This window comes from Grammomys surdaster, unplaced genomic scaffold (genome assembly GCF_004785775.1).
Source record: "Grammomys surdaster isolate TR1022 unplaced genomic scaffold, NIH_TR_1.0 203, whole genome shotgun sequence".
In the NCBI taxonomy this organism is placed as follows: Eukaryota; Metazoa; Chordata; class Mammalia; order Rodentia; family Muridae; genus Grammomys; species Grammomys surdaster.
The window spans coordinates 872,193-897,918 of NW_021604648.1; the positions used below are offsets into that span (position 1 = coordinate 872,193).

Here is a 25,726-nt window from a genome sequence, read left to right on the forward strand (position 1 = left end):
GCTGGAAGGCCAGCGGGCCCCAGGGATCCAACCATCTCTTCCTCCCCAGGACTGCCATACTGGCTTTTATAATGTGGATTCTGGGGATCTGAACTCTGCTCCTTGTGCAGCACTTTATTGATTGAGGTATCTCCCCGACCCTCCAGCCACACAATCTTACAAGAGAACGCCTTTTATGTCAGGGATGGAGTGTAGATCACTATTTAGCAGGTCCTGGAATACATATCTAAAAGGGGAAAGGGGGAAAGTATTTTCTGAAAAATAGGCGAACAAATAAATGTCGTAATAGAAAAATAAATTGGGTGTGGTGGTACACATCTCTAGTCTCAGCTGCTCAGCAGATCATTTGAGGACAGCCCTGGAAATATAAGCAGATCTAAAGAGAGAGGAAGAAAATAAAATTATATGTGTAGCCTCGTACCTCTTCTGGGGTCAGCACGGGACTGTTATTCTGGGCTGCTTCTGCCCAGTGTAGAACTGTAGACTACAAATCCCAGCATGGCTCGGTCATTGAATTTCTCCACGCCACGCCCCCTCCCTGGGAGTGAATTGGGTCTGGAGGGCGGGGCCCTGAGGCAGTTAGGCCCCAGGGCACCGCGCAGTGCCTGGGGAGTGAAATGCCTCGGGCTCTCTGGGGTGAGCAAAGCGCAGGTGCGATCGGCGTGGGTAGCAGCTTCATCGAGTAGCCGGCATTTGTGGCAGCAGTATCCACTACAGGTGTGAACAGGTGGGTGCAGCAAGGGGAACTTGAGAGGGATTGTACACTCGACCCTCTTGTAAGATCTGTGTCAGAGCTTGGGGAGGGGAATGAGCCAGAGAAGAAACACAAGAGGCCAAGGCTTCCACTGTAGGTGTGCCAGCCCTAGTTGCGCAGCAACAGGTATGAGCAGGTGGGGGAAGGGCTGAGGCTCCTGCTCATAAATAAGTCGTTCTTAATAAGAGAGGGAAGACACCTGAACTCCAGTCTGAACTCTGTCACATACAGGGATGCGTCACTTGTCCTCGTCCTCCTCAGTTTGTCCACATGTAAAGTATTCCTAAAGATCTCCATTAACAGGGATGTCTGGGGACTCAGAAAGGTTTGCAGTAGCTGGCAAACGTTGGGATCACCTGGGGGTCTTTAAAGACTAGCAATGCTTGCCTCTACCTTCACAGTTACAATTCGAGCCGCCTGAGCCTGCACATTGTCGGGATTTTTGTTTTTTTTTTTTTTTAAATTTAGTTGCTTTGTTTATCCATGACAGGGTTTCTCTGTATAGCCCTGGCCATCCTGTAACTCACTCTGCAGACCAGGCTGGCCTTGAACTCAGAGATCCACTTGCCTCTGCCTCCAGAGTACTGGGATTAAAGGCATGAAGTACCACTCCCCAGGCTGGTTTTGTTTTTTTGAGACAGTCTCACTGTGTAGGCCTGACTGGCCTAGAACTTGTTAGGTAGACCAGGTTAGCTCCAATTCACAGAGCTCTGCCTGCCTCTGCCTCCCGAGTGCTAGGATTAAACACTCTCCTACTACACCTGACTGGCACTGGGCCTCTTTAAAGCTCTTGGAGAGGAGCTGAGGTGGCTGGTGTGGATCTCACCTCCAGTGCTTTGTAATCAAGGGAGTCTGTGTAGTTCAGACCTCTCCAGGGCCACTTTCAAACTGTCTTTAAAATAGGAATGATGGCAAAGATGGTTGGGAAGCTCAAGTGAGACAGTAGGTGAAGGCAGAGAAGTGTAGCGAGCGCACAGTGCTCAACGGCATAGCTGTTGTTTTATATACTTCAAAAATGGCCGCTGTGGTGTCTGACTATGAAGGAGGCTCTTCCTATCGTGGAAATTCGTTGCTCTGACTGATACTCTGTACTGTCCCATTTCCAAATCCCATTTTCTAACATTTTATGAATGTTAAAAAACTCCTCATTCCAGCCTTTACCTGCTTCATTCAGGCCAGAGGAGCATGGAGCAGAGACTTGCCAAGGTTCTGGAACCCTGGCCTGGGCTCCCATTCCCACCCCCTCCCTGTCCTACTGGGTGGCTGCCTGCTGACCCCACTGAGACAGAGTCCCCATTCTCTGCTGGAACAGAGCCTTAGGAGGGGGCGGGCAGAGAGTGCTTGGTCTGTTTGTTTACTAACTCAGCCTTGCATGGTTCCAGGCTCTCTAGGGAGGGCAGGGTTGGGGGGCTTCTCTCTCAGGAGCTATATTGTGAGGTCTGTGTGTCCTGGCTCCTCTGACAGGTCCCACCCGACTCCACCCTGGAAAGTCCTTTTGAAGAAATGGCCCTGGTGAGGGGCGGCTGGCTATGGAGACAAAGTGAGTGATTCTGGGTCAAGTCTGTCTGCCTTGCACCTGATCCCCGGGCAGGGAGGAGGGGGAAGAGGGGAAGGAAGGGGAGGAGGGGGAGGAGGGAGGCAATGTGTCCACACATCATGGTGGACCTTTCTCCCTATACCAGGGCGTTCTGGCCTCCTCTTTATTCATTTCTTCCCATTTCTGACTGTTTAGCAAAACTGTATACTTCAAGACCAATCAGATGTCTCTCTTTGATGAGCCTTCTCTAGTTCCTCGCTGCCCCGGTAGCACTAAGCCGGGTCACAGGTTCCCTTCCTCAGTTCCCATACTAACTTATAACACAACTGTTTTTGACTGGCCCTAGACTCTAACTGTACCTTCCTCAGGGTACAGATAAGTTGGTGCCCTGTGTGTTCACAGCAACCCCAACCCAGGCAGGACACAGAACAAAGCCAGAGCAGAGTTAGAACCATAGCTCTAGAAGCCCTCCTTTGGGGGGTTTGTGACGCATTGTGAGGAATACAAAATTTCATGTAGCCCTAGTTGGCCTCAAATTTACTATGTGGCCAAATATGACTTTGAACTCCTGCCCCCACCACCTGAGTGCTGGGATTAGAGGCATGTACCACCATGCCTATCTTTATTATTTTCTCTGAGGTGGGTCTTACTCTGTAGTCCAGAGTGGCTTTGAAATCCCTTTAGCCTCCAAGGGCTGGAACTACAGGTGTGAGCCTCCTCACCTTGCTTAAGGAACCTTCTTATGTTTTGAACCAATGTCTAGTGTCACAGTGGCCACCCCACCCCCATCTAACCAAAGCTGTGAACTGAAGAGTAGCTATCTTGGAGTCCTTTGGGCTAGGAGCCTCCATATCCCTTGCCCTTGTCCATTCTCAGTTCGTTTAGTTTGGCAGACACTGAATACAGGTCCTGCTCGGTTTTAGGACTTCATGTGGGGAGGTGCAGATCCCCATTCTGGTGACAGGGTCAGAGAGGATACAAATGACTGTCACTCAAACCAGAGATAAGAGACATGCTAGAGGCTTCCAGCAGGGAGAGGTGTTTGCCTTTGAGGAGACTTGGGCTTGTTCTGGAAGCTCCCACGTGTTGGTGTGAGTTGCCATTTACAGTTCAGCACTTCTATTGAGCCTCTGCTGTGTGTCAGGCCGGTAGCTGCCAGAGATGAGAAATATAAAAAAAGAAGAGGCCTTGTCTTCATTTTAGAGAAGCAAGAAAGAAATTACAACAATGGGGCCCAGGGCTGAGGGGATTCTGGGAGCCCATCTGGGGCTCTTGCCCCTAGCAGGCTCAGGTGGGTCTGGAATACCATGCAGGCTCCATCCTCCGCCGCTGGAAGCGGAATTGGTTTGCCCTGTGGTTGGACGGCACGCTGGGTTACTACCATGATGAGACGGCACAGGACGAGGAGGACCGTGTAGTTATCCACTTCAATGTCCGAGACATAAAGGTCGGCCAAGAGTGTCAGGGTGAGTAAAAGCATTTCTTTGATGGAACTCTGCCTGCGGTCAGGGTCTTCCCTGTGTCTGAGAATTGTACTCGGAAGGCTCTTGGGTGCTTCCAGAGAGCTCCCACAAATACTGCTTCTGGGCCTTAGCCAAAGATAGGTCAGTTAGCTATGCATTAAGAGACTGGTCCTTAGTCGAGTTTCTGACCTGTGTTGTGCCTTCTAGGTGACTCCAGATAAAACGCCTGCAGGTTCTAGAGAGTAGAAAGATGATATACGCTCAGAGAAGTGATGTGACTGGCCTAGAGTCACACAGCGAATCTAATGCTTCAACCATGACTGAGGCCGTAGTAGAACACAACAACTGAGAGATGTGCTAGGAAGCCAGTAATATGGAAAGGATGACAGGCTGTGCAGGGGACAGCAGACTCCTAAGAACACATATGGGATCAGAGATTGACAATGAATGGCCAACAGGACCCTGGGAAGTCAATCCCTGCCATTGTGTGGTTTCCTGGGGTCAGGGAAACTAGGGTCTCTGGAATCCCATGTATGTGTGTGTGTGTGCTTCCAGATGTACAGCCCCCCGAGGGCAGGAGCCGAGACGGCCTGCTGACAGTGAACTTACGGGAGGGTTCCCGCCTGCATCTGTGTGCGGAGACCCGGGATGATGCCATGTGAGTGGATTCAGGGGATGTGTGGAGTGGGATCTTGGGGTGCAACTAGAAGAGGGGATAACTAGAAACAAGGTTATGTGGTACAGGCTGAGCAGAGGGCAACAGCATTACTGGTAACTGGTGCATACCCAGAGAACTCAGGGATGGAGGCACACCTGCCTTGGGTGCAGGGGCTCCGGGCATTTGGAATCAGGTAATTTGCAGCCTGTGAAGTGATCCCTCTTCCAGGGTGATTGAAAGGAGCTGATATGCCTGGTGACATCTCAAACGACTCTCTGAGAGCCACCCTAGTGGGTGGGACTCTGAGCTGAGGGTAGGCCTAGACCTGCCTTCAGGAAGGCAGTGTCCAAGCAGCGCACCCCAATATTAGATGCAGCCCATCTTGGGAAGGGTATCTTTTTCAGTGCCATCTATTCTCGTACATTCTTTCCCCTCCTACCCTCAGCCTGAGCAGCTGGGCCTCTGTCCTGGGGGAGAAGGAAAGGGATGAGTGTGTGGGTGGAGGGGCAGCTATGCTCTGGGCCCACAGCATAGAGGTGCCTTGTCTATCCCAGCCAGATGCCATGGCAACCAACAAAAGCCCAATTGTCCTGTATCCTCTGGGCATTCCTGAGGCTTGGGCCATGGCTTTGCAAAGCTGTGCAAGTTGGAACATGGAGGTGGGTTGCAGGCAGAGCATCACCCAGGCGTGCAAGGTTCCGAAGAGACCCTGCCCTCCCAAACTCAATTAGGGTAACTGAAGAGAAGAAGCTAGACTAAGAGTCATTAGCTTACCTCAGGGCTATCCATGGGACTAGGGCAGTAGGGAGCTGCTTTTGTCTACCTGAAGTTGGGAAAGGTGGGGACTAGGGGCTGGGTGGGGGAGGAGCATCTACAAGGTGGGCTCCCCATATGATTATCCTGCAAATCACTCATTCTCTGGAGGGTCTTGCTTTGCAGAGCATGGAAGACAGCCCTGTTGGAGGCAAATTCCACCCCGGTGAGTCCCTGCGCTTCCACCTCCCGCTCCCCCATGTGCCATGGAATCATGGGTGACTCAGACTCGGTCTCTGCCTCTACTTTAGTCTAGAGTAGAAAAGTTCATGGAGACTCAGTCCCCTGGAGTTCCCTGTGGAGAAGGGAGGCATCAGCAGGTGCTCCCAGGAGTAGGGACTCACTGGAGGGCTGCATGGAAGCTAGAAAAGAGGGATACATATATCAGATATGATGCCACTCAGAACAGTCCTGTGAGGGTGGGGTTATTGTTCCCCCTCTGCAGAAGATGAGACTGAGGCTCATTTGTCCACACAACAGAAATATATTGGGTTCTTACTGTGTGTCAGGTGCCCTGCCAGGGGTCACAGGATCAGAAGTAAACCAAGAGATGCTTTACCCTCCTGCTCTCAGTCTAGAAGGGACCAGATAGAAAACAACGAACTGATTAATCATTCCATTCTGATACCAGTCACTGCTTGGGCGGGGCTATGCAGTATGTGACCCTTTTAGGGATCTGATCTAGGTGTGAGTTCACTTGCAGCTTAACCTGAAACTTGTAGGATAAACATAAATGAGGTGAAAGGTGGAGCTATGGTGAAGAAAACAGCCTTCCAGGAAAGAGGGAGCAGTATGTGCAAAGGCCGGTGGGTTAGGACATCAGGGTGGTTGAAGTCCAAGGAATGGCGAGGGTTGGTGGGGAAGACAGCTGGGAGTTCAGACTCTGTGCTAAGAATATTGGTTATCTTTTATATTTTATTTAGAGTATCACTTTGGATCTCAGGCTAGCCTTGAACTCATCATTTAGCCCGAGTGGCCTCAAATTTGCAGTGATCCTCTTGCCCCAGCTTTCCAAGAGCTAGAATTACAAGCATGAACCCCTAGGCCTTGCTTTAAGGATCCTGGTGTCCGCTGACAGCACCCACCCCTATGCCACTGGGAGCTTTTAAGCGAAAGGCAAGAATGGACTGATCAGCTCAGCTCCGTCTTTTACAGTCTTCAAATTGATTTATTTGTATGCGTGTTGTGCGTGTGTATTTGTGGCTGTGCACACAGGTGTGTGGAAGCCAGAGCTCTCCCTCGGTGTTGTTCCTTAAAGCCATTCACCTTAGTTTTGTGACAGAGTTACTCTCTGGGATCTGGGGCTCACCAGGTTAGTTAGACTGGCTGATCAACAAGCCCCAGAGATCCTACGGTGTTTGCTGTCACAGCTCTGGGATTGGGCACATGAAGTCATGCCTGCTTTTTACATGGGTGCTGGGGATGGAAGTCGGGTTTTTGTGCTTACAAGGCAAGCCCTTCACTAACTGAGTCATCCTCACAGAACCAGACATTTTTGTTTGTTTTGTTGGTTTTGGTTTGGCTTGGTTTTTCTGAATCATGGTTTTTCTCTGTGTAGCCCTGGCTGACTTGAAACTTGGGAGATTCTCCTGCCTCTGCTTCCAAGGATCAAAGGCAGGTACCTTTGTCCAGCTACCAGACTTGTATTTTCAAAAAGCTGGTCTGTAGCTAGTACAAACCAGTGTGTGCTTTTAATCCCAGCACTTGGGAGGCTGAGACAGGACAATTAAAAGTTTGGGGTCAGCCTGGAGCATAGAGCCAGACCCTGTCTCAAAAACAAGCACAAAAGGCCTGCTGGCTCCTAGGTAGGGGTTGTGAATACCCAGGGACCATCTAGGAGGTGGGGCTAGTTTCCCAGCAACAGGATGTGGGTGTGGACTAAGCCTTGCTGGCTGACAGGCTGAGCATAGGCATTTAGGCTGTGCAGGTGAGTTTGAAGAGTTGCCTGAGGTACAACATGGGCCCCCACCTGACAGCCTCCAGAATCTACAGTTTTGCGTCTGCCTGTGGAACAGCTGAGACCTCTCTCACCTGGAGAGAGTGTCTACTGGGAAGTAGCAGAGAAGACAGTTAGAAACCCTCCTGGGTATATCCACCTGCGGAGGGCCAGGCACTATTTTAAGAACATGGCATGGTTATATCATTTCGTCCTTCAAGGACTGGGGGTTGGTAACAGTTGGAGCTATCAGTCCCATTTTACAGATGAGGAAGCTGAGGTCTAAGGACTGGAGGTGGTTCCTTCCATCTCGCAATCTTAAGTTGTTGGAGGAGTCTTCAGGGGAGACTTGGTTAGTGGAGGTAGTGAAGAAGCGAGCGTTGGTAATGGGAGCTACATGAGCAGAGGCAGGGAAGAGGGATGTGTGTGTGTGTGTGTGTGTGTGTGTGTGTGCAAATGTGTGCACCTAATAGCTGGAGCCTGGCCTGCTTGGAAGGTTTACCATGGAGGAAGTGGCATTGGAGAGATGACCTCTGAGGTCATCAGGGCCAGGTCACGAAGGGTCTTAAAGTCCAGTTGGAGAAATAGACATTTTTCAGAGGCTATCGGAGCAGTTAAGGGCCACAGTCAGATACTGGGAGCAGGCTTGGGTTCTCAGGTGTAGGAAGCCTAGAAGGAGGAACAAGAATCGTCAGAGAGGGAGCCAGCTCAGGCTCAGCACCCTTGGAACTCCCAAGTCCCCCGCATCAGTGGCACTGAAGACAGCATGAGGAAGGAGGTGAGGGCTGACCGTTCTGCACTCTGTGACTCTATGAAGCTGTCTTGCTCCCTCTCTGCCTGGCCCTCCATGCTTCTTCTCTACCTGCACACCTGCCTGCCCTACTGATCCCTTACCTCTGCCTGGCCCTCCATGCTCCCCCTCTTTGCTCCCCAGATATACATCCCTCTGGGCTCTGGCTTACTAGAGCTGGTGCCTGTGTTTGCTTTTGTATTTGCGTCTCTATGTTTACATCTGTGTCTGTGGGCTTCTCTGCCCTCCAGCCTATGCAGGAGTGACTGTACCCCACCCTGGGAGGAGGCTCCTGGGGGATACTACAGTCACAGATGAGGCTAGAGTTGTGGGGTAAAGAGACTGGGATCCCCCTGTGCCTGAGGCTGAGGTGGGAGAGCTGGAAGGAGGCCATTGCTCCTTCACTGAGTAACAGACACCCTTTTCCCCTTCTCTGACCAACCCCCAGCATGGACACAGCTGGCACAGGACTCTGGTAGGGGCCTGATAACATCTCCTAGTCTCTTAAGGTGTAAAGAGCATCTGACATCTCCCTCCCTCTCCCTTCTTGGGTTTCTGTGGCTGGAGCAGGCCCCAGCTGGAGCCACCGTCCCACCCAGGAGCCGTCGAGTTTGCCCTAAGGTCAGGTGTACGACCCTCTCATGGAACCCCTGTAAGGTTGAGAGGCGGATCTGGGTAAGTGAAGCTCAGCCCTTCCTGCCTCCTTTCTGGCCTTCAGGATGAGCCTCCAAAGCCACCTGTCCCATTCCTTCCATGTTCGTTGGCTCCCTTTTCCTCACTGGACCACAGTTGGCTTTCAAGCCCATGGAATCTGGCTAGACTTGCTTGTCACATGTCACCCCTGTGCTCGCTGTGCTCTCTGCCACTGCTGCTCTGGTTCTCACCTCATCCTGATGATTCTCATGCTGTCCCTGCTGCCCAAACCCTCAACCTCTCCATTCACCTGCCCAGCTGATGCTTCTCTTTAAAGAACTACCTCAAAGGCTACCTCCTCAGAGAGGGCTTCTCAGGGCTTCAGGCACTGTCACCCAGGGCACAGTCCTCTGTCATTGGCTTCATTCCGCATGGTCTAAGAGCTACTTTATTCCTGTCTGTTTAGACCACCTGAAACTGGAACTTCCTCCAAGGCAAGGACCAGGTCTCATTTCCTCTGCCCAGTTGAAGCTCAGTACAGGACTTTGTGTACAGCATGAGCTCAATCAGTGCCCAGTGATGGGGACCGTCTGTCCTTACCCCCTTCATAAGGGGCTGGCATAAATAGGTCACTGAATGAGTAAGGAAAGAAAGGAAGGGACTTAGTCTGAATCTGTCCTTGCCCTGGAAGTTTCTTGGAATCAAGATGTAGTAGTTACTATTCTTATCACTATGAGTGAATACATGACAAGCAGCAACTGAAAGAAGGAAAGACTTCCGTTAGTTCACAGTTGAGGGCATACTCCTCCATGCGGAGAAGCATGGCGGTGGATATTTGAGGCTACTTGCTCACATTTGAGAAAGAGGAATGCCAGTGTCCGGCTGGCTTTTTCATTTTCCTTTTCTATTTAGTCTGGAACCTCAACCCATAGGGTGGTGCTGTCCCATTCAGTGAGTCTATCCTCCTTAATTAAGTCTCTGGAAACACAGCACAGACATCCCCAGAGGTGTGTCTCCCAGGTGGTTCCAAGTCTAGTCATGTTGACAATGAAGATCAGCTAGCACACAGGTTGTGGGTCTCAACTCTTCCTCTGTCTCCAGGGCTCAGCAAAGGGCCTGGTCAGGCGTGAGTAGACATGGGAGCTTGTGGTCTTAATGGTCAATTTCAGACTCTTTTATTACTTAGTGATGCTGTGTTTTAGAACCACTTAGAGACTTACATGACAACAAATGTTGACATCTCCTGTGTGCTGGAATCTCCTAAGTCCTGGGTGGGGCCTAGGAACTTTGCCCTATTTACATGCATATAAATATTTTTGTGGTGCTAGGGATTGAACACGGAGTCTCACACAAGCTAGGCAAATACTGCTTTTAATATTGAATTCTATATATACCTCTAGCCTGGAAATCTGCATGTTCAAGACTAACTCCTGGGGTTAGGGTTGTGTCTCAGTGGTACAGTACAAGCTCAACATATGTGAGGCACTGGGGTGATCCCCTGTACGAGGGATGAGTGAAGCTTCTGGTGACTATAGCATGCAGAACAGCTGAGCCCAGAAGTCAATAGATATAGTTCTGCTTGATTCTCCAGGTATTACAGAGAAACCGATGCTCTGAAATATTATTTAACTTGATCAGTGTTACTCAGTTCATCACAGAGAGGCCTGGGACTCCAGGTGACAAAGCATAAAAATGAGATTTAAAAAGCTATAAACCTAAGAACACAACCGCAGAGGGGTTATTTGTATGAACTCAGTGATTGGACAGCACTGTCTCTGCCCATAGGAGGGGCTGGGCTATGGGAGAAGGAGGTCTCTGAGGTTACCTACTGGTTGCCAGGTGCTCTGAGTTGCCAGGTGCTCTGAGTTTTCTTCTGGGCCTCCCAGAGCTGGACGGTAGGAGGAACACATGCCCCGAAGAGACATGAGGTTGTATTTTCCATCCACCCCAGAGCCTCACAAAGCTACCAACTTACTGCAGCTTCAGGGCAGGCTGATGTAGTAATGTTGATCCCTGTCTTCCTTAAGGATTCTTCAGTCTTTTCTAGTCTGACTTTTCCCCAACCATTCCTTTGAAGAACATTCCCCCTCCCCCCCAAGATCACTTCTAGTGTCCAAGTTGCTAAAGCCAATGGCTTATACTCCCTCAGCATTGGCCAATAGGTTGTCAGAAATGCATAGAGGATAAAATCCTGAGACCTCGTGGCCTTGTGAGAGGCCAGTATGGAAAGACAAAAGTGCCAAGAGATGGAGATGTTGCCCAGTGGTACATGCTTGCCTAACAGTCCTAAGATCTTAGGTTCAAACCCCAACATCACAAGAAAGAAAATGTTGGGTTTGGTAGTACGTGCCTATAATCCTACTACCCAGGAAGTGAGCTGGAGACTGTGAGTTCAAGGCTAGTCTGGGCTATATATCAAATACCCACTCCCCTCAAAAAGCAAATGTTCTAGAGCCAGGCTTAGTGGTACATTTCTGTAACCCCAGCACTTAGGAGGTGGAGGCAGGAAGATCAGTAGTTCAATGTCATCCTCATCTGAGGATCTGAGTTCAAGGCCAAGCTAGGCTGCAGGAAACGCTGTCTCAAAGATGGAGTAGAGGGAGCTGGGAAGATGGCTTAGTTTCTTGCCATGAAGAACTGAGTTTGATCCCCAGGACCCATGTAAAAAGAACGTTGCTCTCCTATAATCTCAGTGCTGGGGAAAAGAAATAGGAGGCTTCTAGGGGCAAGTTCCAAGTTCAGTGGGAAACTATCTCAACAATAAAGCAGAAAGTGAGTAAGGAAGATACCATGCATCAACCTCTGACTTCTACATGCACACATGCTTCCACACACACACTCTAGGGGAAGAGAAGGAACCTTTAAGGTAGTCACTGGATTTCTTGGTTCCAGTAAATGACAAGAATATTTCCAGGAAGAACAGGGCTGTGAGAGAAAGAGATGGCACAATCCATTTGTGTTAGTTTAGTTGGACACAAACGCACTTCTAAACAGAGTTGGGCAATTCTGGTGTGATGCCTAGTGGGAGACACAGTGAGAACAGGGCTCGGGGAGTCCCCGGAGAAAAGAGATTCTGACCCCCTCCAAGTCTGCTACCCCATGAGTTAAAGTGGTAAGTTTGGATTGACAGCTACTGTTAATCATGCATGTATTACTGGCTCTTGTCCTCACTATCCCCTGCAGGTGACACAAATTGAGGGCCTTGTCCTGAAGTAGCACACATTTGGGGGAACAGGCCAGAAAGGTTGAGAAAAGATAAGAAGAGGTACTATCCAAGTCACAGAGACCCTAGGAAGAAATACTTCTGAGCCCAGGAGGGCTTCTTATAGTGGGTAGCTTTTGAACTAGGATGTGGGAGGTTGGTAAGGGCCTGAAGGGGAAGGCAGGACTCTCACCTTCTCTGTGCCTCATCCACAACACTGGGTACAATGGGGACAGCAGTGCCTGACTTGCAGGATCAGAGGTGGTGACATGAGAGCACCTTCCCTCGGGACCCGCTATGCAGTAGATGCTAGATAATAGTTATTTCAATGACGACTCTTCTTTTCCTTTGCCCTAGTCCTCCTCTGATTCATGCCTAGGGCTTGGTCATTGGTCTCTTCCCTTGACTAGAACAATCAGTTGGGTTTCTTTGAGTAACAGCACTGTAGAGTAGTTAGACTTACAAAGTTGGGAGCCATGGGAAATTTGGGCAATATAGAAGACCAAGGTAGGAGAAAAGGTATCATTGGGAGCTGGATGTAGAGGCTGAGGTTTTAGAGGTGAAGGGTTATGGACTCTATGGGGAGGACACACTTTTTCCCTTTAGCCCTGGGGAGGAGGGTGGCCACAGAATGAAAGAGTTAGGATCAGACCCAAACCAGGAAGTCCCTGGGCATTCAACCTGACTGGACTTCCCAGGTACGCGTCTACAGCCCGTATCAGGACTACTATGAAGTGGTGCCTCCCAACGCACATGAGGCTACATATGTCCGCAGCTACTACGGGCCACCTTATGCAGGTAAGTGCCCCTGGCATGCCAGTCCCTCTCTTGCCACGCCAGTCCCTCTCCTGCCACAATCCTGTGCCAGGCCTTGCCCATGATCCATCAATGAAGACAGAGGGTACATGTATTTTCCAGATCTCACCCTCCATGATCCTAGATTCAAAACAGACTTCTTGGGCTTGCCCCACTCAGCCAAACAGCCCAGCAATGACAATCTTGTTCTGCTGGCGACCCCAGGTGGCTATTGCAGAAATGACACTCTTCCTATTCCCAAGGTCTTAGTTACAAGTGTCCATCCCCAAGTGCTGCATTGATCCCCAGGTGCCTAGGGATCCTGGGGTTTCCTGCAGCCCAGCCCCAGTCCTATAGTCACCATCAGTGGCATATGTATGATCTGTAGGAGCGAATGCTCTCAAAGTCTCAGTTCCTCTGACTGGGGAGCAGAATGAGCTCATGCCTTAACAAGAGATTGGACTAGAGTCACCAGCACTGACCCTGATTGTATGGCTCTTCTTACAGGTCCTGGTGTGACACACGTGATAGTACGAGAGGATCCTTGCTACAGCTCAGGCGCCCCGTTGGCCATGGGCATGCTTGCTGGGGCTGCCACGGGTGCTGCTCTTGGCTCACTTATGTGGTCGCCTTGCTGGTTCTGAGCTCTGGGGCTCCTACCACGGGATGTGCATGTAGAACGCAAGACCCCTTTCTTCCGGATCCTCTGCCATCTACTATGTAAACTGTCCTATTTTGACCCCTTTCTCTCCACTAAGCCCTCTACACTTGGCCCATTCCTCCCACCACTTATCTTCCTTCCCTCTCAGAGGAAACTAACATCTCAGGCACAGACATAGCCAAAAGTCTGTACACCCATTGCCAGGCACCCCCATAAACCACATGTGAATTTCCCCTAGACACAGCAAACATGACTTCATTTGGCTCTAAGTGTCTGAGGAATGGAGCTCACAAGAGAGCAAACAACAAAGCTACAGTTACCTGTCTGGCAAGGATAAGTGAGGGCAAGGAGTAAGGCAGACAGTCTGGGTGCCCAAAGAATCCAGTAATGGTATGGTGTTGTGGAAGGGGTTGGATTGTAGTGGTCCTAGCTCTAGGTGAAGGAACTTTCTGGATAAAGGCATGATGGGGCTTTTTATGGAGTAAAGTTTCTTGATTGCAACTATAATGAATACTTTGCCTGTCTAGTTAGCACTGGCAGAACATACCCTTATCCAAAACACAGATTTTGGCACCTTTTCCCCACTTGTAGCTTCCCTATGATAGTTGAGCTAACCCTAAGGTTTCCTAGCTGTGAGAACAGGTGAGTTCTTTGGGACCTCCGGCCTTAGGAAGTTGCTTCCATTAGGAAATGCCTTTCTGATCCCAGGAGCTCAGCTCTATGGTGTTGACTGGTAACATCTGAAGCTTTTTCTCTTCCTTCACTCTGGGGGGAGATGGCATTATTTTGCTCTGGGGCCAACCCACTATGGCACCAGCCTGGGGAACCCCTCATGTGCCTGTCTGTAGGTGGCAAGCAATCTCTCCATTTGATCCTGTTCCAAACTATTCCATCACCCTGTCCCAATTTTTGCCAATAGAAAAGCTAAATCCCTGGCTCAGTGGCCAGAGTGCTCACTAAAATTCCTAGCATATGTGAGGGCTCCATTGGTTCAGCTGCAGAGACTAATAAAGACATGACTGGCTCCAGAACTGGTTTTGCTTGTTTTGTTCCTCCAGGATCTGTTTCCTCTGGACAACCCTGTGACCCAGCATCTACTGGTAGAGTGCATTGTGAGTTTAGATGTCAGCTGAACAATTTGGGACAATTTGTTATCTATCTTGCTTTTCCTACCTATAGCATGGCAGATGAAGTTGGTTACCATCTCTGAAGGGTCAAAAGGAAGCTTTATCAGGATCTCTGTTCTATGAGCTAAGCTGATGGATAATGCCTGCCAAGAGGCCTCTGATGTTAGAATATTCGTGTGTGTGCATGAGTGCATGAATATAGAACACCAGCCTTAGTGCCTTTATCAAGCTTCAACTTATTTTTGATGTCTCTCACTGAACTTGGAGCTCACCAGTTTGGCTAAACTGACTGGCCAGTGAGCCTCAGAAATCCTGTCTCTGCCTTCCAAAGGCTGAGGTTAAAGGTTCCTGCTGTGGTGCCCAACTTTTTATCTGGGTGCTGTGTTCTCCTTGTGCTTATGTGATGAAGACTCTACTGACTGAAACATCTCTTTAGCTCCCAAGTGTTAGGACTGTTTCCACTGTAGCTTCCTGCACCTAAACTTAAACTTGAACTGTTCTCATAGAAACCTTGTGGCTAGGAACAAACAGAACCTGCATTAGGTTTCTGGAGGCTGTCAAATGGCAGAAACCCCAGCTAAAATTGATTTAACCCAAAGGGAAAACAGGGCAGCTAGGACTGGAAGCTAGATTCAAGAAGAATTCAGAATGAAACAACGATCCCACGCTGACAAAGCTGTCTTCTGTCTCAAGCATAGGCACTGAGTATGACCATATGATATTAAGTTGAGCAGAGGTCCCAGGAACCACAGGGCAAACCTCCAAGCATCTCATTGTAGTACCTTACCTTTGTTTTCATCAACTCCTCTTCTCTTGGCATTTGTAGTGTCCTAATGCTACCTCTGAAGATAGCTGCACCAATAAAATCTATGGCCTGTGGTTTTTAACTCTTACAGTAATGGGGCAGGAGAAAGAGTCAGATGTGGCTAAGCAAAAGCAGGGATTTCCTTTGATCTGTGAGTGGTCAGACTTTGGGGTCATAAGAACTGTTGTAACTGTTCAATCATATCTGAATGGTTTAAAAGTATGCCGGAGCTCCAACAAAGCTTGAGCATATTTGTTTATTTAATTGATTGATCGCTTCTTAAGACTTGGTTTCTCTGTGTAGCCCCAGCTGTCCTTGAATTAAGGATCCACCTGCCTCTGCTCCCAATCCCTCTAACCCCTTGTGCTGGGATTAAAGGTATGTATCACCATAAATGACTAAAGCTTAAGTTGAAAACTGGTAATGGGCTAGACATGCTTACAGGCCCTGTTTGCAGGCCATGTGTCCTTCCCTCTTAAGATAAAAGTTTTGCTTTATAACTCATGCCCACCCTGAACTAACAATCCTACTGACCCAGGCTCTTGAGTCTAGGTTTACATATATGCATTACTGTGTCAGTTAAAATTACTTCATCTTTTTTAAAGACTTATTTATTTTATTTATGAGTACACTGTAGCTGTCTTCAGACACACCAGAAGAGGGCATCGAATCTCATTACGGATGGTTGTGAGCCACCATGTGGTTGCTGGGATTTGAACTCAGGACCTCTGGAAGAGCAGTCAGTGCTCTTAACCACTGAGCCATCTCTCCAGCCCCCTAAAATTACTTAAAAAAAAAAAAAAAAGTCATTCCTTGCCTTACTCTCTTCACCAAGTCAACATCACAGAGTATAGATGGTATAACCTACCACACAAACCTAGGCTCTAATGTCTGTGTGTGGTATAGCCTACTCCTGCTGGTGTCATAATCAACAGAACACAAGCTTAGACACAAAAGAACAAATGACCCAGAGACATAGTAACCAATGTGTAAGGGCCTCGCTGGTATAATATTTTGTAATTTTTTTTTGTAAGCAGAACTACATTTTAAAATAACAGTAAGATAGTAATCAGGCTTTATTATTGCCATCATGTGTTGTATTTAATTGTATGAACTATACTTTTGTGAATGAAAGTACAATTGATTTCCACAAATGAGATTTTGTGTTATTACCGCCATCAATTTTTAGCTCAGTTGCAATTATATGAAACCTTATTTGATATATGGTCCATCACTGACCAAAATATCACACCTGGTGCATGACCCCAGTAGGGCTGTCTCCTGAACTGCTGCCCCTCTTCCACACCCTCAACCCTTGAAAAGAATTCTGACTTCCTGTTTTTTCACATTTGTTCTTGTTAAGTCATTTATTTATATAATTTATTTCAAGTGCATTTTATCACACTAGGAGAGAAGCATAAGCAAGAAGCACTGGCAGGAGTGGGAAGCCAAGTCAATACCTGTTTTCTTTTGTGTTTTGCTTATATATACTTGGCAGCAAAACTGTGTTTTAAAAAAATCTAGACCATGAACACATTTTACTGTTTCAGTCCAAGAACTCCAAGCCAAATAAGAAGAGCAGCATGACAAGCAGCATGCTATTTACTCCAAAGCAACGTAAAAAAATCAAAGGCAACAGCATATAGGAAGAGAGTCACTCCCCCCTTTCCAGAAATCACAATTCCTTCAAATAAAAAATGTGAACCATGTGCCATATTGAATTGATATTTATTTCAGGACATGCCATGTCAAAATAAAACAAAAGAGTCAACCCTTGCTTTTAACAATAATATGTATTATAAAAGCACTTTACAACTCCATCCCATGTTTGAGTATAAGTTACGGGGTATGTGGGCTAATGATTATCTGAAAGTATTTCTCTATTCAGATCCATAATCCAAGTGCTCTCCAAGTGTTACAAGGTGACAGGATGTGAAAGTGGAGGACAGGGAGAGGGGAGGTGGGCTTTCCAGTTAGGGATTTTGTTGCAATGAGGAGGTGAGGAAGAATGAAGTTATTTTTGTTACCTTTTCATCTTTATACTGTGTTAAGTAATGCTTACAACATAAACTCCGCAGGCTTCTTCTGAGCTAGAACTCAGAATTTTTTCCCTGCAAATAATGTATTTACAAATGTGTTTATTAACTTACACAGCAATCTCACAATAACTAGTAAAGATTAAAAGGGTGCACTCCTAGTATATTTGTTTGCAATGTTTCAAGGGAAATACATATTGCCATGGTGATGAAGCTCTAAATATTCAACTAAACACCTAAAAATTTGAAGTTTAAAAAAAAGGCAAAGAAATAAATATCACCAAAGAAAAAAAGATTAAGTGTAGCTTAAATACAAAACTAAATTGCTAGTTAACTTATTTATATAGATCTAATAAAAAGCAAAAAACAGCTTGAAAGACCCAACATTTTAAAAATGCTAAAAAATAAGGCATAAATCTGCATTATAGTGACTTTTATTTCCATTCTCTCCTTTCCCTCTTAATGCATGCTTTCTCTGACCTGCCTCTAGGGACTTCCAAGGAAATTATTTCCATATCCAAATTTGAACCAATGACCAGAGCAGAAGGGTATTTGCTGTTCTGTGAAGGTACTTTAGTTGGTAAACTTGAGATATTATTTCTACTAGATACAGCAGTTCTCTTCATGTCAAATTTATATTCTGCTGGTTCTTAAAGGAAATTGATTTTGACAATGCCTTGTCTACATAGCATTTTTTGGAAAAGAAACCCAAGTGAAATCTATTGCTTTAAAAGGTGTTGATTTAAAAAAAAAAAAAAAAAGACAGCATTTTGACAATTAAAAAAGTCTGGGAGAACTGCTAAACTTTTATAATTTCACCATGACAAAACAAGTGTTAAAAAAAAAAATGGTTCAGAAGTACTTGGCTACTTTTCTCTCCCAGAGTCTAGTAAAGCTCATGTGAAAGGGATACCTGTTCTGATCAGAAATACATTTTATGTTCCTTTACCTGTAAGCACTCGGTAAATTCGTGGACTCATTTTGAAGACATATCAGAACTCTTTCCTTATTTAAGCATTGCCCATCATGCTAGCAACAGATGAGTTCTGACCTCAAAGAAGGTCTAAGTAATTTTTATCAGTGCTCAAGAATAATTTTGGACATTATGGCTCATGGCCTGGAGCTAAAAGCTTATCTGTAAAACTATGGATAATTTCAAAGGGCTTGGTTATACTGCTGTTTGCCATCTCTTGTTTGTTTGGGGAAGGTAAGAACAGGGAAGGGGAGAAGGAAAAGGGATCAAAAGATGGGAGACAGCAAGAAGGCAAATGCTGCTGTGAACACACTGCTCTTTAACAAGCCACACACATACTGCTGAGATTTTCATCATTTTAAAGTACATTATCATAACATTAAAAAGGGAAAAAATGTTAAGAAAATGTATCTAATCCTCAAAGTTATCACGAGTATGCTGGAATTGTTTGGCTTTTAAAAAATATAAATAATGAAGACACTGACTTTTTTGTGCTTGTGAAGCTAATAGATCATCTCCACGAAACAGGCAGCAATGATGAATTGCAATACGTTATTACTGAAGGGAAAAGGTTCAAGCCAATATTCACACTGCAGTCAATGAAAGAGTATGGGGCCAAAGCAGTGAGCTTCTGTAGAAGGGTTGAAAGATGCCAGGGGGATTAGCAGGAACAACCGCCTTCACTGACTGGTTGCTCCGGAGGCTTTTCCAGTTTTATGTCAATCACTGAAACAAAAGTTAAGGAGTTGTATATAAAAGTACAATTCTAACTCTATTGAATTCTGACATCTCTGACAAGCCCCTTATACTTCTATCTATCTGATTTCAGAACCAATTCAGTCATATATTCTCTCTCTGTTTTCCAAGACAGAGTTTCTGTGTAACAACAGCCTTGGCTGTCTTGGAGCTCACACTGCAGACCAGGCTGGCCTCGAACTCACAGATCCACCTGCCTCTGCCTGTGCCTGTGCCTTGAGTGCTGGGATAAAGATACATATGTCAACAGGTGTATCTCTTATAATGCAACAAAATTCAATGAAATATGAGCCCTACTCATAGGAATCTATTCTAAGAAAATTATTCTATATGAACAAAAAACTCTATGAAGATGACATTTCTTAAAGAATTATATATAATAAGTGTCTGGCCATAACAAAATAATTCAAATAAGGGGAAAAATTTAATTTAAAATGTTACTCCAACTCAGAACTTATGTTATTAAAAGTAATAAATACTTAGAAATAAGAATCATTAAATACAGAGTGTTATGAAGTCTTCAGCTTAATAAATGTATCTTTGTAAGAGAAAATAGTAGAAGGTAAATACAATGAAAACATTCAATCAAAACTCTTAGAAATCAATAGATGTGTTATATCTTATATCTTGTTTCCAAAATAAGAAGCTATGATACAGTTCCATTCTGAATTATTTCTTGTGCCAAATCTGGAAAAATCCAGGATACAAAATGCAACTTCAGGAGACAGGGAATTTTAAGTTTTTTTGCTTACTAAACAGCAAGTGAGGAAGCTAGGAGATAATGTTTCAGCAGCTTAAGGGTACTTAGTGGGCTTCAGAGGATCTGCGTTCAGTTCCAAGCACTCACACTAGGTGGCTCACAACTATCTGAAACACCAGCTCCAGGGGATCTTATAGCTTCTTCTGGCATATGCTTGTTCACAATCTTTACAAGCGGGGGAAGAAGGAGACTTAAAGCTGATCCTAGTTGGCAGTGTGCTTGGCTTTGCAGGCAAGACACCCTGGGTAAAAACCCCAATACAACAACCACATGAAGAATGTATTTTTTTTTTGTGGGGGTTGGGGGGGACATGTAATCTTTGCACTCAGATGGTGAAGGGTCAGAAGTTTGGGGCCAGCCTGAAATCAAGACTGTTTCAAGACAAAAAACAAACTAGACAAAACAAACCTACCCTACCACATCCTCACAGAAAGGAAAAGGTGCAGGTGAGCAAGCAACAAAATCTGAGTAAAAGAAGTCAGGTCTGGATAACCAGGCCTAATTTGCTACAGAAATCTTGAGTTTATGTGCAACCAAGACACCAATTTCTACATTCAAGGTAATAGCCAACTATGATGGTTAATCTTGGTTGGCGACTTGACTTGACTAAATTCATAACATCCAGGAGATAAACTTATGAGTGTTTGAGACCATTTCCAGAGAGATCTGAGGTGGGGAGACCCACACTGGATACTGGTGACATCATTTCATGGGCTGGGGTCCTGGACTAAATAAGAAAAAAGAGCAGAATACCAGTATTCATCTTTACTTCCTGACTGCAGAAGCAACATGACAGCTTAGCTGCCTCATGATCTTAAGAGAGTTACTCTGCTGCTGCATCTCCCCCACCATGGTGGGTGGGCCATACCCTTAAACAGTGAGGCAAAACAAACCCTTCCACTCTCAGCTGCTTTTATCAGGTATTCTGACCCACAACAAGCAACTAATAAGCCACTCAAATATGACTCCAAAGAATAGTAGTAAATGTTTGTTGTCAGGTTTGTTTGTTTGAGATAGTGTTTCTACATAAACCTTGCTGTCCTAGAATTCACTGTGCAGACCAAGCTTGCCTCAAATTCAGAGATCTGCCCATTTCTGTTTTTCCCAGTGTTGGGTTAAAAACATGTGCCACTATGATTTGCTAAACAGTAAAATTTTCTTAAAAAGCAAAAAGGATACTGTCTTCTCTGCTTCTGTCCTGTGTGCTTTCCATTCCAGGTAAAGCTGCAGCAACACGCCGGAAAAGCTGTGAGAAGAGAAGGTATTGAGCTGACGACCATAGGATGGCAAATAGGCTATTCCTCACTTAGATGACAGAATCAAGAAAGCAAATTAAGACCTTAAGATTTTGTTAGTCATCTTACAGCTATTATACAGTGATAAAAAGTCAATTTAAAAGTAGAACTATAAATAGGTATACATCCAACACTAGCACACCAAAACATAAAATGTTTAATACAAGTGAAACTATATATAGTAAAACAGGAATAGGGCAAGGGAAAGCGTTCCTTTTCACAAACACCAGACAGTAGACACAAGGATGCACAAGGACTGTTCTGCTCCCAGACACTTTACCTATTTCAGGTTTTACCCCTCAACTCTAAACTGATCTAACAGTAGTCCTTATCCTTACCTGCCCTCCACCATTCCGACCCCTAATCTCACTAAAAGCAAAGCCTACACCACACTATCTATGGCTGTTTATGCTCAATAGTTACTGAAGTCAATATTTATGAATTGGATAGTGTGAATTCTGCACAGTGGTGTGATCAAACATCTGTAGCCACTCTCTAAGTCAATATTCTACTCAGGGAACCACAGAGAACTTACACCAGGCACCCTGACCTCATGGACAATATTCAATTCCAGCACATCCAAGAACCATATGAATATTGCAAATACTTCAACTGAAAGGATTTGGAAAACAAACCCAATAAACAAAACAACATTATATGTTAAAAAAAAAAAAAATCCCGCCGGGCGGTGGTGGCGCACGCCTTTAATCCCAGCACTTGGGAGGCAGAGGCAGGCGGATTTCTGAGTTCGAGGCCAGCCTGGTCTACAAAGTGAGTTCCAGGACAGCCAGGACTACACAGAGAAACCGTGTCTCGAAAAACCAAACCAAACCAAAAAATAAAAAATTTAAAAAAATTAAAAAAATAAAAAAATAAAAAAATCCCTAATGCAGTAAAACCATAAAAACCCCAAAAATAACTCCTCTAAAAATTATCAGCCCTAAAGTAACAGCATATAGTAAAATAGATGAAATCCCAGAGAACTCAATGTAAGACATGTTCAAGATGCAAACACCTGAACAAAATAGGTAAGGTGACAGATGATATAAAAAAATTCCTGAAATCAAATAAAAACACAACATATCAAACTCTTGAGATACAATGAAAGTAGTTCTAAAAAGAAAGTTTATACCTCTAAGTGCCTACATTAAGATACAGAGAGACTTCAAGTGAGCAATTTAATGATGTGCCTTGAAGAAGAATAAGAAACCAAGTTCTACATCAGTAGAGGGATGTAGATCAGGGCAGAAATTAATGAAAGGGGACCAGCAACAAACAATACAAACAATCATCAAAACAAAGAGTTGGTTTTTTGAAAAGGTAAGGCAAACCTTTAGCCAAACTGACTCACAGGAAGAAGATCCACATTAATAAAATTAAGGAAGTAAAGGGAGTCATTACAACAAATGCCAATGAAACTCAAAAATTATTAGGTTTTATTTAAAAAAAAAACATTTATTCCACTACAATATGAAATCTAAAAGAAATGAATAAATTTCTAGAGGCATAAGATCTACCAATTTACCAAAATGAGATAAGCAATTTAAATAGATCCATATCAAGTAATGATCTGAAGCAGTAAATGAGAAGTTTTCCAACTAGGCTGCCTAAACAAGGCCTGAACAACTCCAAGAACAGTTGACACCACAGGCCCCACTCCTAGAAGAGCTATAAGCAAGTAACACTTTCTAAGAGAAGGATAATTAGTTTTCCCCAGGATAGGCCTATTCATCTAATAAATGAATATTATTTTGAAAAGTGTACCAAATAGAAAGGATGTATAAAGATAGATATGGTATTATGCCAGAGATGCTCAGCGGCTAAGAGTACTTGCTACTCTCGCAGAGGACTCGAGTTTGGTTCATAGCACCTGTGCTGTGGTTCACAACTACCAGTGACTCCGATTCCAGGGGACACTTTTCTGGCCCTTTGGGCACTAGGAACTTACATATATACTTGCAAGTACAACACTCATATACATAAAAAAATTTAAATGTATTGTAGTGACCTAAGCCTGTAATTTCAGCACCTAGGGGATCCCTATATCAGGCCCTATGCCTTAACAGTTTCTACTGCTGTGGTAAACACCACAACCATAAATTACTTGGGGGAGGCTTCTACGTGATAGTCCATAATCAAAGGAAGTCAAAGTAGAAACCCAGAGCAGAAACCTGGAGGCAGGAGCTGATGCAGAGGTCATGGAGGGGTGGGTGCTATTTACTAGATTACTCCTTATAGTTTGCTCAGCCTGTTTTCTTATAGCATCCAGACTCACAAGTCCTGGAGTGATACTACCCACAGCAACTTGAACCTTCTCATATCAGTCAATAAAATGTACCACAGGCTTGCCCACAAGCCAATCTTATGGAACATTTTCTCAATTGAGGCTCCTTCTTCCAAAATGACTCTAGCTCATGTCAAGTTGAAACAAATCTGGTCAGTACACTCTATCTTGAAATAAAAACAATAAAACAAAAAGAAAATTAAAAAGGTGGCCTGCAATTATAATAAGCCAGGCCATTCCTCTATTAATTTTGGCCTAGATTTTGGCAGACCCATCTTATACAAGAACAGCTTGATACTATGAGGTGGTCTTATGACCCGCCCTCTCACAGCACCCCCACCCACCCAGGAAAAAAAGAAAGACAAAAACAAATAAACAAAAAAGCCCTCTCCTTTTGTAAAGTTTAAATAGCATGTACTTCCTCTTCCTTCCCTCCTTTCCCCTCCTTCTCCGAGACAGGGTTTCTCTGTGTACCCTGTCCTGAAACTTGCTTTGTAAATCAGGGTGTCCTCAAACTCACAGAGATCTGCCTGCCTCTGCCTTCCATGTGCTGGGTTTAAAGGTGTGCACCACCACGCTTGGCCAGAATGTACTTTACAGAAAGCAAATATTAGTTTTCCTGTATTAGTCTTGACTACCAAATAATGAAATGAATTCTAGTTGCTGTTGCTAATTGAAGTAAACCTTTATAGTAAAAAAAAAAAATAGCTTACTCATAATTATTTCATATTTTCATAAGTTAGGAACAAACATTCATACTCAAAGAACACTTACCTGCTTTACATTGTATCCTGCTTTTGCACTGGTTTCAATAAACATAACATTCAGCTCTTTGGCTTTCCTCTCTCCCTCCTCAATTGACACTTGCCTATAGGAAAAATTTTAAAAAGACAAATTCTTATTTTTGAAAAATGAAATTATAAAACTATAAACAAAATTCTATTGGTGCTGGCTATAGAAACAGCTGTTAGTTTGAAAACATAACTGTGTGTAGCAAGAACTGTACATGTCTGTGTATGTTATATTTATTTCTCTTCCCTAGTACTGGGAATTGAACTTAGGGTCTTACACATGCTGAGCAAGAGCTCTACTAATGAGAATATACAGTTTACTGACCTAAAAAAAAAACCCTTCACTTATTTCATGTGTATAGTATTCTGCCTGCATACATCTCTGTTTAGCACATGCATGCCTAGTATCCATAGAGGCTTTCAGAAGAGGGCACTGAACACTTGGAACTAGAGTTACAGATGGTCATGAGCCATGTGGGTGCTAAACCCAGGTCCTCTGGAAGAGCTGTCAGTACTCTTAACTGAGCTACCTTTCCAGTTCCTTAATCAAATTGTGTGTGTCTGTGTGCATGTGTGTAAAAAGAATTTCAGGCTAGGGGTGGCAGTGCATGCCTTTAAAACCAGTACTCAGGAGGCAGAGGCAAGAGGATCACTGAGGTTGAAGTCAGCCTGTGCTACAGAGAGTTTCAGGACAGCCAGAGCTATACGGAGAAACTGTCTACACAGAGAAACTGTCTTGAAAAAGACAAAGGAAGGAAGGAAGGAAGGAAGGAAGGAGCGAGCAAGCCTCATGTAGCCCAGGGTGACTTTGAACTTCTGATATCCCTGCCTCACTCAACCTCCCAAAGTACTGGAATTATATGAACATGCTACCATGCCAATTTTTTATGTAATGCCTTTGACAGAACTCAGTAAGCCCTCCATGAACTTAGCTACATTGTCAACCCCCAATTTAACAATCTCCCCCCGCCCCGTGTGTATGTGTGTGTGCGCGCGCAGATGGATGTGCAGTTGCTGGTGACTGTACCTGGGTGAATGTGTACCAAAAACTGAAAAGAACAAGGTATGCTTCCCTATATATAGTTCTCTGCCTAGTAGCCTGACAGCCCCAGCAATCCTCTTGTCTTTGTGCCCTCAACATTGGAGTTACAAACAAGGCATGGGCCGTACTTGGCTTTTAACACATTAGCAATCTGAACTCAGATCCTCAGGTTTGCACAACAACTCCTCTTCTCCACTGAACCATCTTCCTAGCCCCATAAAACTAAGATTTATTTTATTAATGTGTTTTTATGTGGCTGAACCTACTGGATGTTTTGTTTTGAGACATATAACCTCACACATCCCTGACTGGCTTAGACCTTGCTAGCCCAAGATGATTTAAAATTTCTCATCTTCCTGCCTTCACCTCTCCAATGCTGGGATTACAGGAATACACCACCATCACTCCAGATTTTAAGCAGTGCTAGGGTTGAAAACACAGGCAGTGCCTTGTGCATGTTAGGCAAGTAAGTACTCTACCCTCAGCTCCAATCTTTTGATTTAAAAAACACGTATGGCACAGGTATGTATATGGACACAAATGTACGAGTTTTCTCCTTTCATAACATGGATCCCAGAGATCAAACTCAGTCTATCCAGCTTCACAGAAACTGCC

At 45.1% G+C, this 25,726-nt stretch overlaps 2 protein-coding genes across 6 annotated transcripts in view; one reads left to right on the forward strand and one right to left on the reverse strand.

Moving 5' to 3' along the window:
• Positions 1-564: 564 nt before the first annotated feature.
• On the forward strand, positions 565-14,273 carry Plekhb1 (pleckstrin homology domain containing B1). 4 transcript variants are annotated; one of them, XM_028770641.1, is made up of 8 exons: positions 565-727; positions 2,219-2,294; positions 3,605-3,757; positions 4,310-4,412; positions 5,352-5,391; positions 8,522-8,626; positions 12,485-12,584; positions 13,089-14,273. In XM_028770641.1, exons 2-8 carry the CDS (start codon positions 2,258-2,260, stop codon positions 13,223-13,225), a joined length of 675 nt encoding a protein of 224 aa, XP_028626474.1. In that variant the 5' UTR covers positions 565-727; positions 2,219-2,257; the 3' UTR covers positions 13,226-14,273. The 4 variants fall into 4 exon arrangements, with proteins under 4 accessions (XP_028626474.1, XP_028626476.1, XP_028626477.1 ...); XM_028770642.1 differs by having other exon boundaries at positions 596-717; XM_028770643.1 differs by lacking the exon at positions 8,522-8,626.
• A 2,610-nt stretch (positions 14,274-16,883) lies between these two features.
• Rab6a (RAB6A, member RAS oncogene family) overlaps positions 16,884-25,726 on the reverse strand; it is a 39,190-nt gene continuing 30,347 nt past the window's right edge. For both annotated transcript variants that reach the window (XM_028770687.1, XM_028770688.1), the window contains exons 6-8: positions 24,053-24,146; positions 20,879-20,945; positions 16,884-18,909 (exon numbers count right to left, since the gene is read on the reverse strand). In XM_028770687.1, coding sequence (XP_028626520.1) covers positions 18,845-18,909; positions 20,879-20,945; positions 24,053-24,146 — 226 coding nt within the window. In that variant the 3' untranslated portion in view covers positions 16,884-18,844. The remainder of the gene's footprint in view (positions 18,910-20,878; positions 20,946-24,052; positions 24,147-25,726) is intronic.

Excerpts from the sequence above, each read along its gene's own strand:
- Plekhb1 (XM_028770641.1), top strand. The coding sequence starts at position 2,258 with ATGGCCCTGGTGAGGGGCGGCTGGCTATGGAGACAAA. Across the intron at positions 5,392-8,521 it reads TGGAGGCAAATTCCACCCCG|GCCCCAGCTGGAGCCACCGT; the intron begins GTGAGTCCCTGC and ends TGGCTGGAGCAG. Across the intron at positions 8,627-12,484 it reads AGGTTGAGAGGCGGATCTGG|GTACGCGTCTACAGCCCGTA; the intron begins GTAAGTGAAGCT and ends TGGACTTCCCAG.